The sequence below is a fragment of the Anomaloglossus baeobatrachus genome, chromosome 1 (assembly GCF_048569485.1).
Source record: "Anomaloglossus baeobatrachus isolate aAnoBae1 chromosome 1, aAnoBae1.hap1, whole genome shotgun sequence".
Lineage (NCBI taxonomy): Eukaryota > Metazoa > Chordata > Amphibia > Anura > Aromobatidae > Anomaloglossus > Anomaloglossus baeobatrachus.
The window spans coordinates 53,776,867-53,804,594 of NC_134353.1; the positions used below are offsets into that span (position 1 = coordinate 53,776,867).

The 27,728-nt window shown below is 52.9% G+C and overlaps 1 protein-coding gene across 1 annotated transcript in view; it reads right to left on the reverse strand.

Moving 5' to 3' along the window:
* The window catches only part of KDM3A (lysine demethylase 3A), a 201,614-nt gene that overhangs the window by 21,919 nt on the left and 151,967 nt on the right, over nt 1-27,728 (reverse strand). Inside the window, exons 21-22 of the mRNA XM_075346786.1 lie at nt 19,606-19,696; nt 19,369-19,499 (exon numbers count right to left, since the gene is read on the reverse strand). Coding sequence (XP_075202901.1) covers nt 19,369-19,499; nt 19,606-19,696 — 222 coding nt within the window. The remainder of the gene's footprint in view (nt 1-19,368; nt 19,500-19,605; nt 19,697-27,728) is intronic.

A 27,728-nucleotide genomic window follows, 5' to 3' on the forward strand; every position in this document is an offset into this window, starting at 1 on the left:
AAAAACACGGATAGTGCCGAGACTTGCCCTTTAAGGGAGCCGAGCGACAAGCCCTTTTCCAACCAAGATTGCAGGAAGGAAAGAAAGACAGGTAACGCGAATGGCCAGGGGGATACTCCTTGTGCAGAGCACCAGGATAAGAAAATCTTCCACGTTCTGTGGTAGATCTTAGCAGAAGTGGACTTCCTAGCCTGTCTCATGGTGGCCACGACCCCTTGGGGTAATCCTGAAGACGCTAGGATCCAGGACTCAATGGCCACACAGTCAGGTTCAGGGCCGCAGAATTCCGATGGAAAGAAGGGAATTTTGTTACTTACCGTAAATCCCTTTTCTTCTAGCTCCTATTGGGAGACCCAGACGATTGGTGTATAGCTACTGCCTCCGGAGGCCACACAAAGCATTACACTAAAAAGTGTAAGGCCCCTCCCCTTCTGGCTATACACCCCCAGTGGGATCACTGGCTCACCAGTTTTAGTGCAAAAGCAAGAAGGAGGAAAGCCAATAACTGGTTTAAACAAATTCACTCCGAGTAACATCGGAGAACTGAAAAACCGTTCAACATGAACAACATGTGTACCCGAAACAACCCAAAAATCCCGAAGGACAACAGGGCGGGTGCTGGGTCTCCCAATAGGAGCTAGAAGAAAAGGAATTTACGGTAAGTAACAAAATTCCCTTCTTCTTCGTCGCTCCATTGGGAGACCCAGACGATTGGGACGTCCAAAAGCTGTCCCTGGGTGGGTAAAGAAATACCTCATGTTAGAGCTGCAAAGACAGCCCTCCCCTACGGGGAGGCAACTGCCACCTGCAGGACTCTTCTACCTAGGCTGGCGTCCGCCGAAGCATAGGTATGCACCTGATAATGTTTGGTGAAAGTGTGCAGACTCGACCAGGTAGCTGCCTGGCACACCTGTTGAGCCGTAGCCTGGTGTCGTAATGCCCAGGAAGCACCCACGGCTCTGGTTGAATGGGCCTTCAGCCCTGATGGAACCGGAAGCCCAGCAGAACGGTAGGCTTCAAGAATTGGTTCCTTGATCCATCGAGCCAGGGCGGCCTTAGAAGCCTGCGACCCTTTGCGCTGACCAGCGACAAGGACAAAGAGTGCATCCGAACGGCGCAAGGGCGCCGTACGGGAAATGTAGATTCTGAGTGCTCTCACCAGATCTAACAAATGTAAATCCTTCTCATACCGATGAACTGCATGAGGACAAAACGAAGGCAAGGAGATATCCTGATTAAGATGAAAAGAGGATACCACCTTCGGGAGAAACTCCTGAATGGGGCGCAGCACTACCTTGTCCTGGAGTCTTGGATGACAGCGCTGCCAGCTCAGACACTCTCCGAAGAGATGTGATCGCTACCAGAAAAGCCACTTTCTGGGATAGTCTAGAAAGTGAAACCTCCCTCAGAGGCTCGAAGGACGGCTTCTGGAGGGCAACTAGTACCCTGTTCAGATCCCATGGATCTAACGGCCGCTTGTACGGGGGAACGATATGGCAAACCCCCTGTAGGAACGTGCGCACCTTAGGAAGGCGTGCCAAACGCCTCTGAAAAAAGACGGATAGCGCCGATACCTGACCTTTAAGGGAGCCGACCGCCAAACCTTTTTCTAACCCAGATTGCAGGAAAGAAAGAAAGGTAGGCAATGCAAATGGCCAGGGAGACACTCCTTGAGCAGAGCACCAGGATAAGAATATCCTCCACGTTCTGTGGTTCTTAGCGGACGTGGGCTTTCTAGCCTGTCTCATGGTGGCAACGACCCCGTGGAATAATCCTGAAGACGCTAGGATCCAGGACTCAATGGCCACACAGTCAGGTTCAGGGCCGCAGAATTCCGATGGAAAAACGGCCCTTGGGACAGTAAGTCTGGTCGGTCTGGTAGTGCCCACGGTTGGCCGACCGTGAGCTGCCACAGATCCGGATACCACGCCCTCCTCGGCCAGTCTGGGGCGACGAGTATGACGCGGCTGCAATCGGATCTGATCTTGCGTAGCACTCTGGGCAAGGGTGCCAGAGGTGGAAACACATAAGGGAGCCGGAACTGCGACCAATCTTGCACTAGGGCGTCTGCCGCCAGCGCTCTTTGATCGCGAGACCGTGCCATGAAGGTTGTTGTGCCGGGACGCCATTAGGTCGACGTCCAGCCTTCCCCAGCGGCGACAGATTGTCTGAAACACGTCCGGGTGAAGGGACCATTCCCCTGCGTCCATGCTCTGGCGACTGAGGAAGTCTGTCTCCCAGTTTTCTACGCCGGGGACGTGAACTGCGGATATGGTGGAGGCCGTGGCTTCCACCCACATCAGAATCCGCCGGACTTCCTGGAAGGCTTGCCGACTGTGTGTCCCTCCTTGGTGATTGATGTATGCCACCGCTGTGGAGTTGTCCGACTGAATTCGGATCTGCTTTCTTTCCAGCCACTGCTGGAAAGCTAGTAGGGCAAGATACACTGCTCTGATTACCAGAACATTGATCTGAAGGGTGGACTCCTGCTGAGTCCACGTACCCTGAGCCCTGTGGTGGAGAAAAACCGCTCCCCACCCTGACAGACTCGCGTCTGTCGTGACCACCGCCCAAGACGGTGGTAGGAAGGATCTTCCCTGTGATAATGAGGTGGGAAGAAGCCACCATTGCAGAGAGTCCTTGCCGTCTGTGAAAGGGATACTTTCCTGTTCAGGGATGTTGACTTCCCGTCCCATTGGCGGAGAATGTCCCATTGAAGTGGACGCAGATGAAACTGCGCAAACGGAACCGCCTCCATTGCCGCCACCATCTTCCCGAGGAAGTGCATGAGGCGTCTTAAGGAGTGCGACTGACCTTGAAGGAGAGTCTGCACCCCAGTCTGTAGTGACCGCTGCTTGTCCAGCGGAAGCTTCACTACCGCTGAGAGGGTATGAAACTCCATGCCAAGATACGTTAGTGATTGGGTCGTGACAGGTTTGACTTTGAGAAGTTGATGATCCACCCGAACGTCTGGAGAGTCTCCAGCGCAACATTCAGGCTGAGTTGGCATGCCTCTTGAGAGGGTGCCTTGACAAGTAGATCGTCCAAGTAAGGGATCACAGAGTGTCCCTGTGAGTGCAAGACTGCTACCACTGCCGTCATGACCTTGGCGAACACCCGTGGGGCTGTCGCCAGCCCGAATGGCAGAGCTACGAACTGAAGATGGTCGTTTCCTATCACGAAACGTAGAACAACATTGGTGCTCTGTAGCAATCGGCACGTGGAGATAAGCATCTTTGATGTCTATTGATGCTAGTCCTTGAGACATTGAGGCAATGACGGAGCGGAGGGTATCATCCGGAACCGCCTGGCCTCCACGTGCTTGTTGAGCAGTTTTAGGTCCAGAACGGAACGGAAAGAGCCATCCTTTTTTGGCACCACAACCAGATTGGAGGCAAACCGTGTCTTGTTCCTGAAGAGGAACCGGGGTTACCACTCCTTCTGCCTGCAGAAGAGCATCTGCTCGGTGGGGAGGTGGGGACGTTCTGAAGAATCGAGTCGGAGGACGAGAACAGAACTCTGTCCTGTGCACGTGGGCACACTGTCCCTCACCCACCGGTCTGTGACCTGTGGCAGCTAAATGTCGCCAAAGGCGAGCGAGTCTGCCATCAACCGCGAATGCGGAGAGATGAGAGAGCTGAGAGTCATGAGGAGACCGCCTTGGTAGCGGTTCCTCCGGCTGCCTTCCTTGGGCGTGATTGAGCCCGGCCGGAAGCTGAGCCCCTCTGAGGCTTTTCAGCCGTTTTGGACGAGGACAATTGGGACCTGCCCGAGCCTGGGAAGGACCGAAACCTCGACTGTCCTTCCAGGACAGCATTAATAGGGTAAGTCGCAATGCAGACATTGCGAGGTTACGGACGCCCCTGCGGCACAGATGTACATGTGCTCAAGACCAGCTGCGCAAGAACAGCTGAAAAGCTTAGGGTGCCCATACGGCTGTGAATGCCGGAGCGACCGACACGCCGATAGCCTCATAGACAGATTTCAACCAGAGTCCATCTGTCTGTCAATGGCATCTGTAAGTGAAGTCCCATCTCCACTGCAACTATGGCTCTAGCCGCAAGCCTGGAGATTGGAGAATCCCCCTTTGGACCCTGGGTCCAACGCCTGACCACGTCAGGGGGAAAGTGATAACGTGTATCCTTAATACGTTTGGAGAAAACGCTTATCTGGGAAGCGTGGTGTTCCTGGACTGCTTCTCTGAAGTCAGCGTGGCCAGAACAATACGCAATATACATTTGAGCTACTGAAATGGGACTTCTCCTGCTGTGAAGCTGACTCCTCCGCTGGGGGAGCTGAGGGAGAAAAGATCCAACATTCCATTGATGGACGCTATAGGATCATTCCTTATGGCGTCACCATCCGGTGTATCCGGAGTGAGAGCGGTGTCAGGATCAAAGTCCTGATGAGCTACGTCTGCCTCATCATACAGAGAGTTTTCCTGGGACCCCCCCCGGAGCAACGATTTTATTCCAAATGAGGGTGGCCAGGGAGCAATGATCCAGATTGCCCATGGCCTGTCCGGACTGCAAGTCTCTATCCCATTGCAACTCCGTCCCTGTCCTTGGACAGGGTTGAGAGGTGGTTCTTTTGGCCACGTCAAGTAGAGACCCCGGCTGACCAAGTGCTACAGGGGAGCATTGCACACAATGGGGTTCAGTGCCGTGGAACAGTATCACATGCAGTAAAGACAGCATCGAAAGCCTGTGTTGCTTATATGCTGCTGCCGACTTATAGAGCCAAGAATGGCGACCGTACAGTGCAATGTATAGCATACAAGCATAAAGTACAAATGAACACTGCAGCACATGCAATACAAGCAGCATAGAAAGCCTGCTTTTCTGCTGCTGTAGACTAGCCGTCTAGGGGAATATAGCCCAGAATAGCGACCATACAGTGCAATGTATAGCATACAAGCATAAAGTACAATGAACACTGCAACACCTGCAATACAAGCAGCATAGAAAAAAACCTGTGCCTCAGCACCCTTGCTTTTCTGCTGCTGTAGTCTAGCCATTCTATGGCGAATATAGCCAAGACTAGCGACCGTACAGTGCAGTGTATAGCATACAAGCATAAATACACATGAACACTTCAGTACGTGCAATCCAAGCAGCATAGAAAGCCTGTGCCTTAGCACCCATGACTTCCTGCTGCTGATGTGTCGCCATCTAAGAGGGCATATAGCCCAAAATAGCGACCTATGCAGTGTAAGCATAAAATACAAATGGACAAACTGCGGTATTTAGTGTCAGCACTTCAGGTGCCGCTTACCGCCCGCCTATAAGCGGGTGTGTGGTCGCCCTAGTCCTGTGCCTGGTTGCCCAGAGTCCGTTCTCTCAGCTCGGACTGCAGTAATGGCTGCCGGCGTCCTTCTCCAGCTCGTGTGAGTAGGGGCGGGCCGTGGGCGTGCCCCAAGTCAGAGCGGGAAACCGGCGTCCCACAGTGTCCAGTGAGAGGGCTGGAGCATGTAAATAAGGCTCCAGCCCTCGGCGCTGCTGATTGTACAGCGTCTCTCCCCTACCCTGATTGACAGGGTGGGGGCGGGAACGAAGCGGAGCTAGGCCGCAAAAGCCGGGGACTGGATTTATAAGCGCCGCCGCCGTAAAAGCGCGGTCGGCGCTAAGTCCCCGGCGCACTACAAGTCCCAGCCGCGCCGCCGCTCCCGGAGCGTCCGGCGCGGTAGTTCCCAATAAATAAAGTCACTCAGCTAGGCTGCAGTGACTGTAACCCTTTACTGTCCCCGGCGCACTAGCACACCCAGCAAGTCTGGAGTGTGCTGTGCCTGTGTGTACGGGGACACAGAGTACCTGAATGGTGCAGGGCCATGTCCCTGAACGGCACTCCCGCTCCACATCCAGCAGGTTCTATGGGTCTGTGGATGGAGCCCGGCCTCAGGGCTTTGGGGCCGGTAAGATCCCACTTCCTCAGAGCCCCTCAGGGGGATGGGGAAGGAAAACAGCATGTGGGCTCCAGCCGCCGTACCAGCAATAGGTACCTCAACCTTACAAACCACCAGTGGGGTGAGAAGGGAGCATGCTGGGGGCCCCATATGGGCCCTCTTTTCTTCCATCCGATATAGTCAGCAGCTACTGCTGACTAAACAGTGGAGCTATGCGTGGATGTCTGACCTCCTTCGCACAAAGCCGAAAACTGGTGAGCCAGTGATCCCACTGGGGGTGTATAGCCAGAAGGGGAGGGGCCTTACACTTTTTAGTGTAATGCTTTGTGTGGCCTCCGGAGGCAGTAGCTATACACCAATCGTCTGGGTCTCCCAATGGAGCGACGAAGAAAACGGCCCTTGGGACAGTAAGTCTGGACGGTCTGGTAGTGCCCACGGTTGGCCGACCGTGAGATGCCACAGATCCGGGTACCACGACCTCCTCGGCCAGTCTGGGGCGACGAGTATGACGCGGCCGCAATCGGATCTGATCTTGCGTAACACTCTGGGCAAGAGTGCCAGAGGTGGAAACACATAAGGGAGCCGGAACTGCGACCAATCTTGTACTAAGGCGTCTGCCGCCAGAGCTCTTTGATCGCGAGACCGCGCTATGAAGGTCGGGACCTTGTTGTTGTGCCGAGACGCCATTAGGTCGACGTCCGGCACCCCCCAGCGGCGGCAGATTTCCTGAAACACGTCCGGGTGAAGGGACCATTCCCCTGCGTCCATGCCCTGGCGACTGAGGAAGTCTGCTTCCCAGTTTTCTACGCCCGGGATGTGAACTGCTGATATGGTGGATGCTCTTTCCTCCACCCACGTCAGAATCCGCCTGACTTCCTGGAAGGCTTGCGGACTGCGTGTCCCTCCTTGGTGGTTGATGTATGCCACCGCTGTGGAGTTGTCCGACTGAATTCGGATCTGCTTTCCTTCCAGCCACTGCTGGAAGGCTAATAGGGCAAGATACACTGCCCTGATTTCCAGAGCATTGATCTGAAGTGTGGACTCCTGCTGAGTCCACGTCCCTTGAGCCCTGTGGTGGAGAAAAACTGCTCCCCACCCTGACAGACTCGCGTCTGTCGTGACCACTGCCCAGGATGGGGGCAGGAATGATCTTCCCTGTGATAATGAGGTGGGAAGAAGCCACCATTGCAGAGAGTCCTTGGCCGTCTGAGAAAGGGAGACTTTCCTGTCTAGGGAAGTTGTCTTCCCGTCCCATTGGCGGAGAATGTCCCATTGAAGTGGGCGCAGATGAAACTGCGCGAACAGGACTGCCTCCATTGCTGCCACCATCTTCCCTAGGAAGTGCATGAGGCGCCTTAAGGGGTACGACTGACCCTGAAGGAGAGACTGCACCCCTGTCTGTAGTGACCGCTGCTTGTCCAGCGGAAGCTTCACTATCGCTGAGAGGGTATGAAACTCCATGCCAAGATACGTTAGTGATTGAGTCGGTGCCAGGTTGGACTTTGAAAAGTTGATGATCCACCCGAAAGTCTGGAGAGTCTCCAGCGCAACATTCAGGCTGTGTTGGCATGCCTCTTGAGAGGGTGCTTTGACAAGTAGATCGTCTAAGTAAGGGATCACCGAATGTCCCTGAGAATGCAAGACTGCTACCACTGCCGCCATGACCTTGGTGAAAACCCGTGGGGCTGTCGCCAGACCAAATGGCAGAGCTACGAACTGGAGATGGTCGTCTCCTATCACGAAACGTAGAAAACGTTGGTGCTCTGTAGCAATCGGCACGTGGAGATAAGCATCCTTGATGTCTATGGATGCAAGGAAATCTCCTTGAGACATTGAGGCAATGACGGAGCGGAGGGATTCCATCCGGAACCGCCTGGCGTTCACATGCTTGTTGAGCAGCTTTAGGTCCAGAACAGGACGAAACGAGCCGTCCTTTTTTGGAACCACAAAGAGATTGGAGTAAAAACCTTGCCCTTGTTGCTGCAGAGGAACAGGGATCACCACTCCTTCTGCTTTTAGTGAGCACACCGCTTGCAGAAGGGCATCTGCTCGGTCGGGATGTGGGGAGGTTCTGAAGAACCGAGGCGGAGGACGAGAACTGAATTCTATCCTGTACCCGTGAGACAAAATGTCTGTTACCCACCGGTCTTTGACCTGTGGCAGCCAAATGTCGCAAAAGCGGGAGAGCCTGCCACCGACCGAGGATGCGGAGGGATGAGGCCGAAAGTCATGAGGCAGCCGCCTTGGAAGCGGGTCCTCCGGTTGCTTTCTTGGGGCGTGAATGAGCCCGCCAGGAATCTGAGTTCCTTTGCTCCTTCTGAGTCCCTTTGGACGAGGAGAATTGGGTCTTGCCGGAGCCTCGAAAGGACCGAAACCTCGACTGCCACTTCCTCTGTTGAGGTTTGCTTGATCTGGGCTGGGGTAAGGAGGAGTCCTTACCCTTGGATTGCTTAATGATTTCAGCCAATTGTTCACCAAACAGTCTATCTACAGATAGTGGCAAGCTGGTTAAACATTTTTTGGAAGCAGAATCCGCTTTCCATTCCTTTAACCACAAGGCTCTGCGCAAGACAACAGAGTTGGCAGACGCAATTGAGGTACGGCTTGTAGAGTCCAGGACAGCGTTGATAGCATAAGTCGCAAACGCAGACATTTGCGAGGTTAGGGACGCTACTCGCGGCACTGCTGGATATATGATAGAGTCCACCTGTGCCAGGCCAGCTGAGATAGCTTGGAGTGCCCACACGGCCGCGAATGCTGGAGCAAACGACGCGCCGATAGCTTCATAGACAGACTTTAACCAAAGGTCCATCTGTCTGTCATTGGCATCTTTAAGTGAAGCCCCATCTTCCACTGCAACTATGGATCTAGCCGCAAGCCTGGAGATTGGGGGGTCCACCTTTGGACACTGGGTCCAGCGTTTGACCACGTCAGGGGGAAAGGGATAACGTGTATCCTTAAGACGTTTGGAGAAACGCTTATCTGGGTAAGCATGGTGTTTCTGGACTGATTCTCTGAAGTCAGCGTGGTCCAGAAAAGTACTCAGCTTAGGCTTGGGATACCTGAAATGGAACTTCTCCTGCTGTGCAGCTGCCTCCTCTGCCGAAGGGGCAGGGGGAGAAATTTCCAATAGACTATTGATGGCTCCTATAAGGTCATTTACCATGGCGTCACCATCAGGAGTATCCAGATTGAGAGCGGTTTCAGGATTAGACTCCTGATCCCCCTCCTCTGTCTCATCATGTAGAGACTCTTCTCGCTGAGACCCTGATCCGCGTGACGACGTGGAGGGTCTCTCCCAGCGAGCACGCTTAGGCTGCCTGGGACTGTCATCTGAATCAGAGCCGTCAGGCTGAGATGCCTGGGACCCCCTTGAAGCACGGATTAACTCCAACTGAGGGGGACCGGGGAACATTGCCGCAGCAGTGTCCATGGACTGAGTAACTGGTCTGGCCTGCAAGGTCTCTAGGATTTTTGTCATAGTGACAGACATTTTGTCAGCAAAAACTGCAAACTGTGTCCCCGTCACCGGGACAGGGTTCACCGGCGACTCTGCCTGGGCCACTACCACCATAGACTCCGGCTGACGAAGTGGCACAGGGACCGAACATTGCACACAATGGGGGTCATTGTAACCTGCCGGTAGATCAGCCCCACAAGCGGCACAAGCAACGCTCACAGCCTGTGTCTTGGCACCCTTGCGTTTTGCAGATGACATGTTGTCGTCTCCTCAGAGCAATTGGGGTATACAGCCAAGAAGCGACCTTACAGTGCAAAATATATATATATATGGTACAGAGAAAAAAGTACACAAATATAACACTGTGGCACTAGTGGGGCCAGCACTAATGTGCTGCTTACCGCCCGCTTAACGCGGGTGTGTGGTCGCCAGAAATCCCTTGTCTGGATCTCCCAGAGCCTGTGTCCGTTCTCCAGCCAGACTGCATGTGGGAATGGCTGCCGGCGTCCTGTGGAGAGGGGCGGGCCCTGGGCGTGTGCAGACAAAGAGCGGGAAACCTGCGTCCCCCTGTGCTCAGTGAGAGGGCTGGAGCATGTAAATAAGGCTCCAGCCCTCGGCGCTGATTAATCGTACAGCGTCTCTCCCTTGCTCTGATTGACAGGGTGGGGGCGGGAACGAAGCGGAGCTAGGCCGCAGAAGCCGGGGACTAATTTTATAAGCGACGCCGTCGTAAAAGCACGGTCGGCGCTAAGTCCCCGGCGCACTACAAGTCGCAGCCGCGCCGCCGCCTAGGGGCGGCCGGCGCGGCAGTCCCCAACACATAAAGTCACTCAGAAAAACTGTAGTGACTGTAACCCAGCGCGCAGCGCTACTGTCCCCGGCGCACTAGCACACCCAGCAAGTCTGGAGTGTGCGCGGCCTGTACATACGGGGACACAGAGTACCTTAATGTCGCAGGGCCTTGTCCCTGAACGGTACCCAGCTCCGTATCCAGCAGGTTCCATGGGTCTGTGGATGGAGCCCGGCCTCAGGGCTTGGGGGCCGGTAAGATCCCACTTCCTCAAAGCCCCTCAGGGGGATGGGGAAGGAAAACAGCATGTGGGCTCCAGCCTCCGTACCCGCAATGGGTACCTCAACCTTAACAAACACCGCCGACATAAAGTGGGGTGAGAAGGGAGCATGCTGGGGGCCCTAGTATGGGCCCTCTTTTCTTCCATCCGACATAGTCAGCAGCTGCTGCTGACTAAACAGTGGAGCTATGCGTGGATGTCTGACCTCCTTCGCACAAAGCAGAAAACTGGTGAGCCAGTGATCCCACTGGGGGTGTATAGCCAGAAGGGGAGGGGCCTTACACTTTTTAGTGTAATGCTTTGTGTGGCCTCCGGAGGCAGTGCTATACACCCAATCGTCTGGGTCTCCCAATGGAGCGCCGAAGAAATCAACAGTGCGACCGTACAGTGTAAATGTATAGCATATAAGCATATATATATATGTACACTTCGGCACTCAGTGGGGCCAGCACCAGGTGCTGCTTACCGACCGCTCAAAGCGGTTGTGTGATCACCAGATTCCCTGCCTGGGCCTCCCAGAGCCGTGTTGTCTCTCCTCTCCAGCGTCAGAAGTGCTGACAGGAATGGCTGCCGGCGTTCTGTGGGGAGGAGGGGGCCGTGGGCGTGCCCTAGAAAGTGCGGGAATCTGATGCCCCACTGTGCTGAGTGAGGGGGGAGGAGGATACAAAGTATGCTCCAGCCCTCAGCGCTGACGTCCTGTGCAGCGTCCCGCCCTTCCCCTGACTGGCAGGCCTGGGGCGGGAATATGCGGTACTAGGCCGCAAAAGCCGGGGACTAAAGTTATAAGCGCGGCCGGCAAATAAGCGCGGTAGTCCCCGGCGCACTAACACACCCAGCAGTGCTGCAGTGTGTATGGCACGAGCGCTCCATGCGCGGTCCCCCACGGGGACACAGAGTACCTCACAGTAGCAGGGCCTTGTCCCTGACGATACCCAGCTCCTGTCCAGCAGATTCCCCAGGGGCTGCGGAGGGAGCACGGTCCCAGTGCCTGGAGACCGATTAGGATCCCACTTCACCCAGAGCCCCTAAGGGATGGGGAAGGAAAACAGCATGTGGCTCCTGCCTATGTACCCGCAATGGGTACCTCAACCTTAACAACACCGCCGACCAGAGTGGGGCGAGAAGGGAGCATGCTGGGGGCCCTGTTATGGGCCCTCTTTTCTTCCATCCGACATAGTCAGCAGCTGCTGCTGACTAAGATGTGGAGCTATGCGTGGATGTCAGCCTCCTTCGCACAAAGCATAAAAACTGAGGAGCCCGTGAGGCACGGGGGGTGTATAGGCAGAAGGGGAGGGGCTTTACACTTTTAAGTGTAATACTTTGTGTGGCCTCCGGAGGCAGAAGCTATACACCCCAATTGTCTGGGTCTCCCAATGGAGCGACAAAGAAAGAAGGGAATTTTGTTTACTTACCGTAAATTCCTTTTCTTCTAGCTCCAATTGGGAGACCCAGACAATTGGGAGACCCAGACAATTGGAGTGTATAGCTATGCCTCCGGAGGCCACACAAAGTATTACACTAAAAGTGTAAAGCCCCTCCCCTTCTGCCTATACACCCCCCGTGCTCACGGGCTCCTCAGTTTTGGTGCAAAAGCAAGAAGGAGGAAAAAATTATAATTGGTTTAAAGTAAATTCAATCCGAAGGAATATCGGAGAACTGAAACCATTCAACATGAACAACATGTGTACACAAAAAAACAGGGGCGGGTGCTGGGTCTCCCAATTGGAGCTAGAAGAAAAGGAATTTACGGTAAGTAAACAAAATTCCCTTCTTTGTCGCTCCATTGGGAGACCCAGACAATTGGGACGTCCAAAAGCAGTCCCTGGGTGGGTAAATAATACCTCATAATAGAGCCGCAACCGGCTCCGTCCTACAGGTGGGCAACCGCCGCCTGAAGGACTCGCCTACCTAGGCTGGCATCTGCCGAAGCATAGGTATGCACCTGATAGTGTTTCGTGAAAGTGTGCAGGCTCGACCAGGTAGCCGCCTGACACACCTGCTGAGCCGTAGCCTGGTGCCGCAAAGCCCAGGACGCTCCCACGGCCCTGGTAGAATGGGCCTTCAGCCCTGAGGGAACCGGAAGCCCGGAGGAACGATAAGCCTCGAGAATTGGTTCCTTGATCCACCGAGCCAGGGTTGATTTGGAAGCTTGTGTCCCTTTACGCTGGCCAGCGACAAGGACAAAGAGTGCATCCGAGCGGCGCAGGGGCGCCGTACGAGAAATGTAGAATCTGAGTGCTCTCACCAGATCTAACAAGTGCAAATCCTTTTCACATTGGTGAACTGGATGAGGACAAAAAGAGGGTAAGGAGATATCCTGATTGAGATGAAAGGGGGATACCACCTTAGGGAGAAAGTCCGGAACTGGACGCAGAACCACCTTGTCCTGGTGAAACACCAGGAAGGGGGCTTTGCATGACAGCGCTGCTAGCTCAGACACTCTCCGAAGCGAAGTGACTGCTACTAGGAAAACCACCTTCTGCGAAAGGCGTGAGAGAGAAATATCCCTCATTGGCTCGAACGGTGGTTTCTGAAGAACCATCAGTACCCTGTTCAGATCCCAGGGTTCTAACGGACGCTTGTAAGGAGGTACGATGTGACAAACCCCCTGCAGGAACGTGCGTACCTGTGGAAGTCTGGCTAGGCGCTTCTGAAAAAAGAGAGCGCAGAGACTTGTCCCTTAAGGGAGCCTAGTGACAAACCCTTTTCTAATCCGGATTGAAGGAAGGACAGAAAAGTGGGCAAGGTAAACGGCCAGGGAGAAACACCCTGAGCAGAGCACCACGACAGGAATATTTTCCACGTCCTGTGGTAGATCTCGGCGGACGTTGGTTTCCTAGCCTGTCTCATGGTGGCAATGACCTCTTGAGATAATCCTGAAGACGCTAGGATCCAGGACTCAATGGCCACACAGTCAGGTTGAGGGCCGCAGAATTCAGATGGAAAAACGGCCCTTGAGACAGCAAGTCTGGTAGTGCCCACGGTTGGCCGACCGTGAGATGCCGCAGATCCGGGTACCACGACCTCCTCGGCCAGTCTGGAGCGACGAGGATGGCGCGGCGGCAGTCGGCCCTGATCTTGCGTAACACTCTGGGCAACAGTGCCAGAGGAGGGAACACATAAGGGAGTTGAAACTGCGACCAATCCTGAACTAAGGCGTCTGCCGCCACAGCTCTGTGATCTTGAGACCGTGCCATGAACGTCGGGACCTTGCTGTTGTGCCGGGACGCCATTAGGTCGACGTCCGGCATGCCCCAGCGGCGACAGATCTCCTGAAACACGTCCGGGTGAAGGGACCATTCCCCTGCGTCCATGCCCTGGCGACTGAGAAAGTCTGCTTCCCAGTTTTCTACGCCCGGGATGTGAACTGCGGATATGGTGGATGCGGTGTCCTCCACCCACATGAGGATTCGCCGGACTTCCTGGAAGGCTTGCCGACTGCGCGTCCCTCCTTGGTGGTTGATGTATGCCACCGCTGTGGAGTTGTCCGACTGGATTCGGATCTGCTCTCTTTCTAGCCACTGCTGGAAAGCTAGTAGGGTAAAATACCCTGCCCCGATTTCCAGAACATTGATCTGAAGGGTGGACTCCTGCTGAGTCCACGTCCCCTGAGCCCTGTGGCGGAGACAAACTGCTCCCCACCCTGACAGACTCGTATCTGTCGTGACCACTGCCCAGGATGGGGGTAGGAAGGATCTTCACTGTGACAATGAGGTGGGAATAAGCCACCATTGCAGAGAGTCCTTGGCCGTCTGGGAAAGGGAGACTTTCCTGTCCAGGGAGGTTGACTGCCCGTCCCATTGGCGGAGAATGTCCCCTTGCAGTTGGCGCAGATGAAACTGCGCAAAGGGAACTGCCACCATGGCTGCCACCATCTTCCCTAGGAAGTGCATGAGGCGCCTTAAGGGGTGCGACTGGCCTTGAAGGAGAGACTGCACCTCCGTTTGCAGTGAACTCTGCTTGTTCAGCGGAAGCTTCACTATCGCTGATAGAGTGTGAAACTCCATGCCGAGATACGTCAGTGATTGAATCGGTGACAGATTTGACCTTGCCAAATTGATGATCCACCCGAAAGTCTGGAGAGTCTCCAGCGTAACATTCAGGCTGCGTTGTCATGCCTCTTGAGAGGGTGCTTTGACGAGTAGATCGTCCAAGTAAGGGATCACCGGGTGTCCCTGAGAGTGCAAGACTGCTACCACTGCTGCCATGACCTTGGTGAACACCCGTGGGGCTGTCGCCAGACCGAATGGCAGGGCTACGAACTGAAGATGGTCGTCTCCTATCACAAAACGTAGAAAAACGTTGGTGCTCCGTAGCAATTGGCACGTGGAGATAGGCATCTTTGATGTCTGTTGAGGCAAGGAAGTCTCCTCGAGACATTGAGGTAATGACGGATCGGAGGGATTCCATCCGGAACCGCCTGGCGTTCGCATGCTTGTTGAGCAGTTTTAGGTCCAGAACAGGACGGAAGGAGCCGTCCTTTTTTGGAGCCACAAAGAGATTGGAGTACAAACCCTCGCCCTCGTTCCTGAGGGGGGACAGGGATCACCACTCCTTCTGCTCTTAGAGCGTCCACCGCCTGCAGCAGGGCATCTGCTCGGAGGGGAGGTGAGGCCGTTCTGAAGGATGGAGTCGGAGGACGAGAACAGAACACTGTCCTGTGCACGTGAGCACAATGTCCGTCACCCTCCGGTCTGTGACCTGTGGCAGCTAACTGTCGCCAAAGGCGGGGGAGTCTGCCAACAACCGCGGATGCGGAGAGAGAGAGAGAGAGCTGAGAGACATGAGGAGACCGCCTTGGTAGCGGTTCCTCCGGCTGCCTTCCTTGGGCGTGATTGAGCCCGGCCGGAATCTGAGCCCGTCTGAGGTTTTGTAGCCCTTTTGCACGAGGACAATTGGGACCTGCCCGAGCTTGGGAAGGACCGAAACCTCGACTGTACGTTTAGGACAGCATTAATAGGGTAAGTCGCAGTGCAGACATTACGGGGTTACGGACGCCTCTGCGGTACAGATGTACATGTGCTCAAGGCCAGCTGCGCAAGAACAGCTGAAAAAGGTTAGGTTGCCTATACGGCTGTGAATGCCGGAGCAACCGACACGCCGATAGCCCCCTAGACAGATTTCAACCAGAGTCCATCTGTCTGTGAATGGCATCTTTAATTGAAGCCCCATCTCCAGTGCAACTATGGCTCTAGACGCAAGCCTGGAGATTGGAGAATCCACCTTTGGACCCTAGGTCCAGCGCTTGACCACGTCAGGGGAAAAGGAATAACGTGTATCTTAAAAACGTTTGGAGAAGACGCTTATCTGGTAAGCGTGGTGTGTCTGGACTGCTTCTCTGAAGTCAGCGTGGCCAGAAAAATACTCAATATCCGTTTGAGATACTGAAAAGGGACTTCTCCTGCTGTGAAGCTGACTCCTCCACTGGGGGAGCTGAGGGAGAAAGATCCAACCTTCCATTGATGGACGCTATAGGATCATTCCGTATGGCGTTACCATCCGGTGTATCCGGATCGATAGCGATGTCAGGATCAAAGTCCTGGAGAGCTGCCTTATCATACAGAGAGTCCTCCTGGGACCCCCCCGTTCCAAATGAGGTTGGTCAGGAAGATTGCCCATGGCCTGTCTGGACTGCAAGTCTCTATCTTATGACAATATATCTGTCGAAACTGCAACTCCGTCCCTGTCCTTGGACAGGGATGACAGGTGGTTTCTTTGGCCACGACTAGTAGAGACCCCGGCAGACGAAGTGCTAGAGACCCCGGCAGACGAAGTGCTACAGGGGAGCATGCACACAATGGGACGGTGTCATGAACAGCATCCCATGTAGTAAAAACAGCACTGAAAATCTGTGTTGCTTTTTTGCCGCTGCCGACTAGCCATCTAGAAGTATATAGCCAAGATTGGTGACCGTACAGTGCAATGTATAGCATACAAGCATAAAGTACAAATGAACACTGCAGCACAAGCAATACAAGCAGCATAGAAGCCTGTGCCCTGGCACCTCTGCTCTTCTGCTGCTGTAGACTAGTCATCTAGGGGAATATAGCCCAGAAGAGTGACCATACAGTGCAATGTATAGCATACAAGCACAAGTACAAATGCCCACTGCAGCCCATGCAATACAAGCAGCATAGAAAAAAAAAAACCTGTGCCCCAGCACCCTTGGTTTTCTGCTGCTGTAGTCTAGCCATTCCAGGAGAATATAGCTAAGACTAGCGACTGTACAGTGCAATGTATAGCATACAAGTATGAACACAAATGAACACTTCAGTACGTGCAATACAAGCAGCCTAGAAAGCCTGTGCCTTAGCACACCTGCTTTCCTGCTGCTGATGCGTCGCTCTCCAAGCGGGCATATAGCGACCTATGCAGTTAAAATACACATGTACACACTGCAGTATATATTGGGGTCAGCACTATGTGTGCCGCTTACCGCCCGCCTATAAGCGGGTGTATGGTCGCCACCGTCCTGCCTGGTTGCCGAAAGTCCGAGCTCGGACTGCAGTAATGGCTGCCGGCGTCTTCCCCAGCTCGTGTGAGGAGGGGCGGGCCGTGGGTGTGCCCCAAGTCAGAGCGGGAATCCGGCGTCCGACAGTGTGCAGTGAGAGGGCTGGAGCATGTAAATAAAGCTCCAGCCCTCGGCGCTGCTGATTGCTCAGCTTCTGTCTCCTTCCCTGAGTGACAGGGAGGGGGCGGGAACGAAGCGGCACTAGGCCGCAGAAGCCGGGGACTGGATTTATAAGCGCCGCCGCCGTAAAAGCGCGGTCGGCGCCCAGTCCCCGGCGAACTACAAGTCCCAGCCGCGCCGCCGCTCCCGGAGCGTCCGGCGCGGTAGTTCCCAATACACAAAGTCACTCAGCAGAAGGGAGCATGCTGGGGGCCCTGTTATGGGCCCTCTTTTCTTCCATCCGACCTAGTCAGCAGCTGCTGCTGACCAAGCTGTGGAGCTATGCGTGGATGTCTGCCTCCTTCGCACAAAGCATAAAAACTGAGGAGCCCGTGACCACGGGGGGTGTATAGGCAGAAGGGGAGGGGCTTTACACTTTTAGTGTAATACTTTGTGTGGCCTCCGGAGGCATAGCTATACACCCCAATTGTCTGGGTCTCCCAATTGTCTGGGTCTCCCAATGGAGCGACAAAGAAATATCTGATAGAAATTGTAGGAATTGTACACATTTCTTTACAGACACTCCACATTTTAGGAGGTCAAAAGTAATTGGACAAATAAACCAAACCCAAACAAAATATTTTTATTTTCAATATTTTGTTGTGAATCCTTTGGAGGCAATCACTGCCTTAAGTCTGGAACCCATGGACATCACCAAACGCTGGGTTTCCTCCTTCTTAATGCTTTGCCAGGCCTTTACAGCCGCAGCCTTCAGGTCTTGCTTGTTTGAGGGTCTTTCCGTCTTAAGTCTGGATTTGAGCAAGTGAAATGCATGCTCAATTGGGTTAAGATCTGGTGATTGACTTGGCCATTGCAGAATGTTCCACTTTTTTGCACTCATGAACTCCTGGGTAGCTTTGGCTGTATGCTTGGGGTCATTGTCCATCTGTACTATGAAGCGCCGTCCGATCAACTTTGCGGCATTTGGCTGAATCTGGGCTGAAAGTATATCCCGGTACACTTCAGAATTCATCCGCCTACTCTTGTCTGCTGTTATGTCATCAATAAACACAAGTGACCCAGTGCCATTGAAAGCCATTCATGCCCATGCCATCACGTTGCCTCCACCATGTTTTACAGAGGATGTGGTATGCCTTGGATCATGTGCCGTTCCCTTTCTTCTCCAAACTTTTTTCTTCCCATCATTCTGGTACAGGTTGATCTTTGTCTCATCTGTCCATAGAATACTTTTCCAGAACTGAGCTGGCTTCATGAGGTGTTTTTCAGCAAATTTAACTCTGGCCTGTCTATTTTTGGAATTGATGAATGGTTTGCATCTAGATGTGAACCCTTTGTATTTACTTTCATGGAGTCTTCTCTTTACTGTTGACTTAGAGACAGATACACCTACTTCACTGAGAGTGTTCTGGACTTCAGTTGATGTTGTGAACGGGTTCTTCTTCACCAAAGAAAGTATGCGGCGATCATCCACCACTGTTGTCATCCGTGGACGCCCAGGCCTTTTTGAGTTCCCAAGCTCACCAGTCAATTCCTTTTTTCTCAGAATGTACCAGACTGTTGATTTTGCCACTCCAAGCATGTCTGCTATCTATCTGATGGATTTTTTCTTTTTTTTTTAGCCTCAGGATGTTCTGCTTCACCTCAATTGAGAGTTCCTTAGACCGCATGTTGTCTGGTCACAGCAACAGCTTCTAAATGCAAAACCACACACCTGTAATCAACCCCAGACCTTTTAACTACTTCATTGATTACAGGTTAACGAGGGAGACGCCTTCAGAGTTAATTGCAGCCCTTAGAGTCCCTTGTCCAATTACTTTTGGTCCCTTGAAAAAGAGGAGGCTATGCATTACAGAGCTAGGATTCCTAAACCCTTTCTCCGATTTGGATGTGAAAACTCTCATATTGCAGCTGGGAGTGTGCACTTTCAGCCCATATTATATATATAATTGTATTTCTGAACATGTTTTTGTAAACAGCTAAAATAACAAAACTTGTGTCACTGTCCAAATATTTCTGGACCTAACTATGTCTGCAGAGGCGCACGATTTTGCCCACCTACACGTCAATCAGCACAGGATGGCGGCGAAAGGAGGGACAGGAGGTGCAGATTACAATGCCCATTGGACCGGACAATTTACATACAGGGCAGGAGATTTTATAAAGGTATTTGTGGGGTCTACAGAGGGGGTCAGGGGGTAACGTGTACCTTTTACAGAATGCAGCACAGGCGCTGCTTAAGGTGCTAGCTTTAGTTTAGAAGGCCCAAATCTGGTGACGAATTCCCTGTAAAATCCTAATAACTTACCGTAAGCATTATACATTTTTGGTCCCAAGTCAGGGCGAACGAAGTAAGGCGGAAGCCGAGCGGCCAGATTTAGCTTGCCTTCCCTCCTGGTGTACTCTGGTAGTGGGATATTTTTCATTAAATCGTCAAACCTGGGATAAGGGAAAAAAAATAAAATCGTAAAACTCAACGACATTAATATTGAGGTCCACACTCCCAGCAGCGTTCCCCAAGGCTTATAAATGTACATGAACGTACCGGGACAGCATCATGTCTCTGAAGTCTTCGCCGGGAGGCCAGTCCTTCAGTTTCAGCACCATTGGGTCTCCGGCATCATTTTTAAGGCGTTCTGAAACACAAAGTTGTTTTCCGTTACCATGGTTGGGAATTTTGGGGAAAACCGCAAATTGGGTTTTTCAGGGTCACAGAGACTGAGTTCAAATCAATCTGCAGATATAAATGAATCAGACAATGAGACGTGTTCACTGCTTGAGCAGAAGCCAGCTTCTGACCCGTGTATTAAAGAATCTTGTGATTATACAACATTCGACTTCGACCTTGGAGCAAGAACAAGGAGTCAACATCCCACATGGTGTGAACCAACTGATTATGAATTCTCTCAGTATGTAATGAATACCTCTTTGTTCATTGTTACTTTTGGCGATCTGATCATTGTTAACATACTGCGAAATACACATCTTAGAATCATATTATGAAGCTTCTATGCGATTGTCATATAGACACACAGATAATTATGCAACGACATCTATACTTTGATTTACACACACAGATCATCTTATGTGGAGGTCGCCTGAGCTGTAGTTTGTTTAAACATAATAAGAATATCTGTGTATATAAATAATCAAAACATAGATGTAGTTGCATAATAATCTGTCTACGTAGCCATCGCATAGACCCATAATATAATTCTAAGCTGTATAGTCATGAAGGAATTAACCAAAGATAATGAAGCCAGAATGTGAAGCTGCAAAGTATTATCAGTAAAGTTCGCACAGAAAAAATGAACAAGGAACAAAGATGTGTTTTACAATATGCTGTGAGAAGAAGGGAATTTTGTTTACTTACCGTAAATTCCTTTTCTTCTAGCTCCAATTGGGAGACCCAGACAATTGGGCGTATAGCTTCTGCCTCCGGAGGCCACACAAAGTATTACACTTAAAAGTGTAAAGCCCCTCCCCTTCTGCCTATACACCCCCCCGTGCATCACGGGCTCCTCAGTTTTGGTGCAAAAGCAGGAAGGAGGAAACTTATCAATTGGTCTAAAGTAATTCAATCCGAAGGAAGTTCGGAAAACTGAAAACCATTCAACATGACAACATGTGTACACAAAGAACAACAGCCCGAAGGGAACAGGGGCGGGTGCTGGGTCTCCCAATAGGAGCTAGAAGAAGAAGGGAATTTTGTTTACTTACCGTAAATTCCTTTTCTTCTAGCTCTAATTGGGAGACCCAGACAATTGGGTGTATAGGCTATGCCTCCGGAGGCCGCACAAAGTACTACACTTAAAAGTGTTAAGCCCCTCCCCTTCTGCCTATACACCCCCCGTGCTCCCACGGGCTCCTCAGTTTTGGTGCAAAAGCAAGAAGGAGGAAAAAGAATTATCAACTGGTTTAAAGTAACTTCAATCCGAAGGAATATCGGAGAACTAAAACCATTCAACATGAACAAAATGTGTACACAAAAAAACAGGGGCGGGTGCTGGGTCTCCCAATTAGAGCTAGAAGAAAAGGAATTTACGGTAAGTAAACAAAATTCCCTTCTTTTTCGCTCTATTGGGAGACCCAGACAATTGGGACGTCCAAAAGCAGTCCCTGGGTGGGTAAAATAATACCTTGTAAGAGAGCCGTAAAACGGCCCTTTCCTACAGGTGGGCAACCGCCGCCTGAAGGACTCGTCTACCTAGGCTGGCATCCGCCGCAGCATAGGTATGCACCTGATAGTGCTTCGTGAAAGTGTGCAGGCTCGACCAGGTAGCCGCCTGACACACCTGTTGAGCCGTAGCCTGGTGCCTCAAAGCCCAGGACGCTCCCACGGCTCTGGTAGAATGGGCCTTCAGCCCTGAGGGAACCGGAAGCCCAGCCGAACGGTAAGCTTCGATAATTGGCTCCTTTATCCACCGAGCCAGGGTTGATTTGGAAGCCTGTGATCCTTTACGCTGGCCAGCGACAAGGACAAAGAGTGCATCCGAGCGGCGCAGGGGCGCCGTACGAGAAATGTAGAGTCTGAGTGCTCTCACCAGATCTAACAAGTGCAAATCCTTTTCACATTGGTGAACTGGATGAGGATAAAAAGAAGGTAAGGAAATATCCTGATTGAGATGAAAGGGGGATACCACCTTAGGAAGAAATTCCGGAACCGGACGTAGAACCACCTTGTCCTGGTGAAACACCAGAAAAGGGGCTTTGCACGACAACGCTGCTAGCTCAGACACTCTCCGAAGAGAAGTGACTGCTACTAGAAAAACCACTTTCTGCGAAAGTCGTGAGAGGGAGATATCTCTCATTGGCTCGAAAGGTGGTTTCTGAAGAACCATCAGCACCCTGTTTAGATCCCAGGGTTCTAACGGCCGCTTGTAAGGTGGAACGATGTGACAAACTCCCTGCAGGAACGTGCGTACCTGTGGAAGTCTAGCTAGGCGCTTCTGCAAAAACACAGAGAGCGCCGAAACTTGTCCCTTAAGCCCAGCGACAAACCCTTTTCCAGTCCAGATTGAAGGAAGGACAGAAAAGTAGGTAATGCAAATGGCCAGGGAGAAAAACCCTGAGCAGAGCACCACGACAGAAAAATTTTCCACGTCCTGTGATAGATCTTGGCGGACGTTGGTTTTCTAGCCTGTCTCATAGTGGCAATGACCTCTTGAGATAACCCTGAAGACGCTAGGATCCAGGACTCAATGGCCACACAGTCAGGTTGAGGGCCGCAGAATTCAGATGGAAAAACGGCCCTTGAGATAGCAAGTCTGGTCGGTCTGGTAGTGCCCACGGTCGGCCGACCGTGAGATGCCACAGATCCGGGTACCACGACCGCCTCGGCCAGTCTGGAGCGACGAGGATGATGCGGCGGAAGTCGGCCCTGATCTTGCGTAACACTCTGGGCAACAGTGCCAGCGGAGGAAACACATAAGGGAGCTGAAACTGCGACCAATCCTGAACTAAGGCGTCTGCCGCCAGAGCTCTGGGATCTTGAGACCGTGCCATGAACATTGGTACCTTGTTGTTGTGCCGGGACGCCATGAGGTCGACGTCCGGCACCCCCCAGCGGCAACAGATCTCCTGAAACACGTCCGGGTGAAGGGACCATTCCCCTGCGTCCATGCCCTGGCGACTGAGATAATCCGCTTCCCAGTTTTCTACGCCTGGGATGTGAACTGCGGATATGGTGGAGGCCGTGGCTTCCACCCACATCAAAATCCGCCGGACTTCCTGGAAGGCTTGTCGACTGCGTGTGCCGCCTTGGTGGTTGATGTATGCCACCGCTGTGGAATTGTCCGACTGAATTCGGATCTGCTTGCCTTCCAGCCACTGCTGGAACGCTTTCAGGGCAAGATACACTGCCCGTATTTCCAGAACATTGATCTGAAGCGAGGACTCTTGCCGGGTCCACGTACCCTGAGCCCTGTGGTGGAGAAAAACCGCTCCCCACCCTGACAGACTCGCGTCCGTCGTGACTACTTCCCAGGATGGGGGTAGGAAGGATTTCCCCTTCGATAATGAAGTGGGAAGAAGCCACCACCGAAGGGAGGCTTTGGTCGCCTGAGAGAGGGAGACGGTCCTGTCGAGGGACGTCGGCTTCCTGTCCCATTTGCGTAGGATGTCCCATTGAAGGGGACGCAGGTGAAACTGCGCGAAAGGGACTGCTTCCATTGCTGCCACCATCTTCCCCAGGAAGTGCATGAGGCGCCTCAAGGGGCATGACTGGCCTTGAAGGAGAGATTGTACCCCTTTCTGTAGTGACTGCTGCTTGATCAGCGGAAGCTTCACTATCGCTGAGAGGGTATGGAACTCCATGCCAAGGTATGTCAGCGATTGGGCCGGTGTCAGATTTGACTTTGGAAAATTGATGATCCACCCGAAACTCTGGAGAGTCTCCAGGGTAGCGTCGAGGCTGTGTTGGCATGCCTCTTGAGAGGGTGCCTTGATCAACAGATCGTCCAAGTACGGGATCACCGAGTGACCCTGAGAATGGAGGACCGCAACTACAGTAGCCATAACCTTGGTGAAAACCCGTGGTGCTGTTGCCAGGCCGAATGGCAGTGCCACGAACTGTAGGTGTTCGTTTTCTATGGCGAAGCGCAAGAAGCGCTGGTGCTCTGGGGCAATCGGAACGTGGAGATAAGCATCTTTGATATCGATCGATGCAAGGAAATCTCCTTGAGACATTGAGGCGATGACGGAGCGGAGGGATTCCATCCGGAACCGCCTGGTCTTTACGTGTTTGTTGAGAAGTTTCAGGTCCAGGACTGGACGGAAGGACCCGTCCTTCTTTGGGACCACAAACAAGTTGGAGTAAAAAACCGTGGCCCTGTTACTGAAGAGGAACAGGGACCACCACTCCTTCTGCCTTCAGAGTGCCCAGCGCCTGCAGAAGAGCCTCGGCTCGCTCGGGAGGCGGAGAGGACCTGAAGAATCGAGTCGGGGGACGAGAGGTGAACTCTATCTTGTAACCGTGAGACAGAATGTCTCTCACCCAGCGGTCTTTTATTTGTGGCAGCCAGGTGTCGCAAAAGCGGGAGAGCCTGCCACCGACCGAGGATGCTACTAGAGGAGGTCGAAAGTCATGAGGAAGCCGCTTTGTTAGCGGTGCCTCCAATGGTCTTTTTAGGACGTGACTTAGACCGCCATGCATCAGAGTTCCTTTGTTCTTTCTGAGACCTTTTGGACGAGGAGAATTGGGCCTTGCCCGCGCCCCGAAAGGACCGAAACCTCGACTGCCCTCTCCTCTGTTGGGGGATGTTCTGTTTGGGCTGGGGTAAGGATGTGTCCTTTCCCTTGGATTGTTTGATGATTTCATCCAGGCGCTCGCCAAACAGCCTGTCGCCAGAAATTGGCAAACTGGTTAAGCGCTTTTTGGAAACAGAATCTGCCTTCCATTCCCGTAGCCACAAGGCCCTGCGGAGTACCACCGAATTGGCGGCCGCAACCGCCGTACGGCTCACAGAGTCCAGGACAGCATTAATAGCGTAAGACGCAATTGCCGAGGTCTGGGTGGTAATGGATGCCACTTGTGGCGCGGCCGTGCATGTGGCTGCTTCAATTTGCGCTTGACCTGCTGAGATAGCTTGCAGCGCCCATACGGCTGCGAATGCTGGGGCAAAAGAAGCTCCGATAGCTTCGTAGATGGATTTCAACCAGAGCTCCATCTGCCTGTCAGTGGCATCTTTGAGCGAGGCCCCATCTTCCACTGCAAGTATGGATCTAGCCGCCAGTCTGGAGATTGGAGGATCCACTTTGGGACATTGAGTCCAACCTTTAACCACGTCCGGGGGGAAAGGATAACGTGTATCCTTAAGGCGCTTAGAAAAACGCTTATCTGGACAAGCATGGTGATTCTGGATTGCCTCTCTGAAATCAGAGTGGTCTAGAAACATACTCTGTGTCCGCTTGGGAAACCTGAAACGAAATTTCTCCTGCTGCGAAGCTGACTCCTCCGCCGGAGGGACTGAAGGAGAAATATCCAGCAACTGATGGATGGACGCAATAAGATCATTCACTATGGCGTCCCCGTCTGGAGTATTAAGATTGAGAGCGCTCTCAGGATCCGAATCCTGATCAGCTGGCTCCGCATCATCAACCAAGGATTCCCCCCGCTGAGACCCTAAACAATATGATGTCGAGGGAAATTCTAAGCGAGCCCGCTTAGTCGATCTGGGGCTGGGGTCTAAGTCAGAACCCTCAGTCTGGGATGTATGAGATACCCCGGGAGGACAAAGAAGGTCCAACTGAGGGGGGCCAGGGAACAATGATTCACCAGAGTCCCTTTGCTGAGATACCGGCCTGGACTGCAAGGCTTCTAGTATCTTAGCCATAGTCTCAGAGAGTTTTGCAAACTCAGTCCCCGTCACCTGGACAGTGTCAACAGGTGGCTCCCCCTGGGCCCCTCTTAGCATAGGCTCCGGCTGAAGAAGTGTCACAGGGGCCGAACACTGCACACAATGAGGGTCAGTGGAACCTGCCGGTAGTGGGGTCTTACAAGCGGCGCAGGCAGCATAATAAGCCTGTGTTTTGGCACCCCTGCCTTTTGTGGGCGCCATGCTATAGTTTTCCCTGAGTAACACAATAGGGTATATAGCCAGAATGAACTGTGCTCATACAATGTAAAGTATATACAATACACAAATAATGTACCAATATACTACAGCACCATGGGGCTAGCACCAACAGGTGCTGCTTACCAGCCGCCTAAAGCGGTTGTGAGGCCACCAGAGACCGTGTCTGGGTCTCCCAGGACTTGTCCCCCTCTGCAGCGTCCGAGGAGCTGACAGGAATGGCTGCGGCGTCCTGACGAGAGGAGGGAGCTGGGGGCGTGGCCGAGAAAGTGCGGGAACTGGTGCTCACACTGCGCACAGTGAGGGGGGTGGAGTATGTAAATCGTACTCCAGCCCTCAGTGCTGCTCGCTCTGCAGCGTCCCGCCCTTCCCCTGCCTGTCAGGGCTGAGGGCGGGAGAAAAGGAAACTAGGCCGCAAGCAAGCCGGGGACTCTAGTAATAAACGCGGCCGCCGTAAAAGCGCGGCCGGCGTGAAAGTCCCCGGCGAACTACAAGTCCCAGCCGCGCCGCAGTCTCCCATGGCAGCGGCGGTTAGTGCGGTAGCCCTTATATATAAACACACTGAGCGACGCTGTGTGTGTAATGGCACATATAGACCCGGTCAGCGCCGCGGTCCCCGGTGCACTAGCACACCCAGCAAAGCTGAGGTGATGCCGTGCGCGGTCCCCACAGGGATACAGAATACCTCCAAGATGCAGGGCCATGTCCCTGAACGGTACCCGGCTCCTACCCATCAGGCTCCACAGGAGTTGTGGATGAAGCACGGTCTCAGTGCCTGGAGACCGATAAGATCCCACTTCACCCAGAGCCCAGAGGGGGATGGGGAAGGAAAGCAGCATGTGGGCTCCAGCCTCCGTACCCGCAATGGATACCTCAACCTTAACAACACCGCCGACAAGAGTGGGGTGAGAAGGGAGCATGCTGGGGGCCCTATATGGGCCCACTTTTCTTCCATCCGACATAGTCAGCAGCTGCTGCTGACTAATCTGTGGAGCTGTGCTGTGCATGTCTGCCTCCTTCGCACAAAGCAAAAAACTGAGGAGCCCGTGGGAGCACGGGGGGTGTATAGGCAGAAGGGGAGGGGCTTAACACTTTTAAGTGTAGTACTTTGTGCGGCCTCCGGAGGCATAGCCTATACACCCAATTGTCTGGGTCTCCCAATAGAGCGAAAAAGAAGAAGGGAATTTTGTTACTTACCATAAATTCCTTTTCTTCTAGCTCCTATTGGGAGACCCAGACGATTGGGTGTATAGCACTGCCTCCGGAGGCCACACAAAGCAATTACACTAAAAAGTGTAAGGCCCCTCCCCTTCTGGCTATACACCCCCAGTGGGATCACTGGCTCACCAGTTTTAGTGCAAAAGCAAGAAGGAGGAAAGCCAATAACTGGTTTAAACAAATTCACTCCGAAGTAACCTCGGAGAACTGAAAACCGTTCAACATGAACAACATGTGTACCCGAAAAACAACCAAAAATCCCGAAGGACAACAGGGCGGGTGCTGGGTCTCCCAATAGGAGCTAGAAGAAAAGGAATTTACGGTAAGTAACAAAATTCCCTTCTTCTTCGGCGCTCCATTGGGAGACCCAGACGATTGGGACGTCCAAAAGCTGTCCCTGGGTGGGTAAAGAATACCTCATGTTAGAGCTGCAAGACAGCCCTCCCCTATATGGAGGCAACTGCCGCCTGCAGGACTCTTCTACCTAGGCTGGCGTCCGCCGAAGCGTAGGTATGCACCTGATAATGTTTGGTGAAAGTGTGCAGACTCGACCAGGTAGCTGCCTGGCACACCTGTTGAGCCGTAGCCTGGTGTCGCAATGCCCAGGACGCACCCACGGCTCTGGTAGAATGGGCCTTCAGCCCTGATGGAACCGGAAGCCCAGCAGAACGGTAGGCTTCAAGAATTGGTTCTTTGATCCATCGAGCCAGGGTGGCTTTGGAAGCCTGCGACCCTTTGCGCTTGCCAGCGACAAGGACAAAGAGTGCATCCGAGCGGCGCAGGGGCGCCGTGCGGGAAATGTAGATTCTGAGTGCTCTCACCAGATCTAACAAATGTAAATCCTTCTCATACCGATGAACTGCATGAGGACAAAACG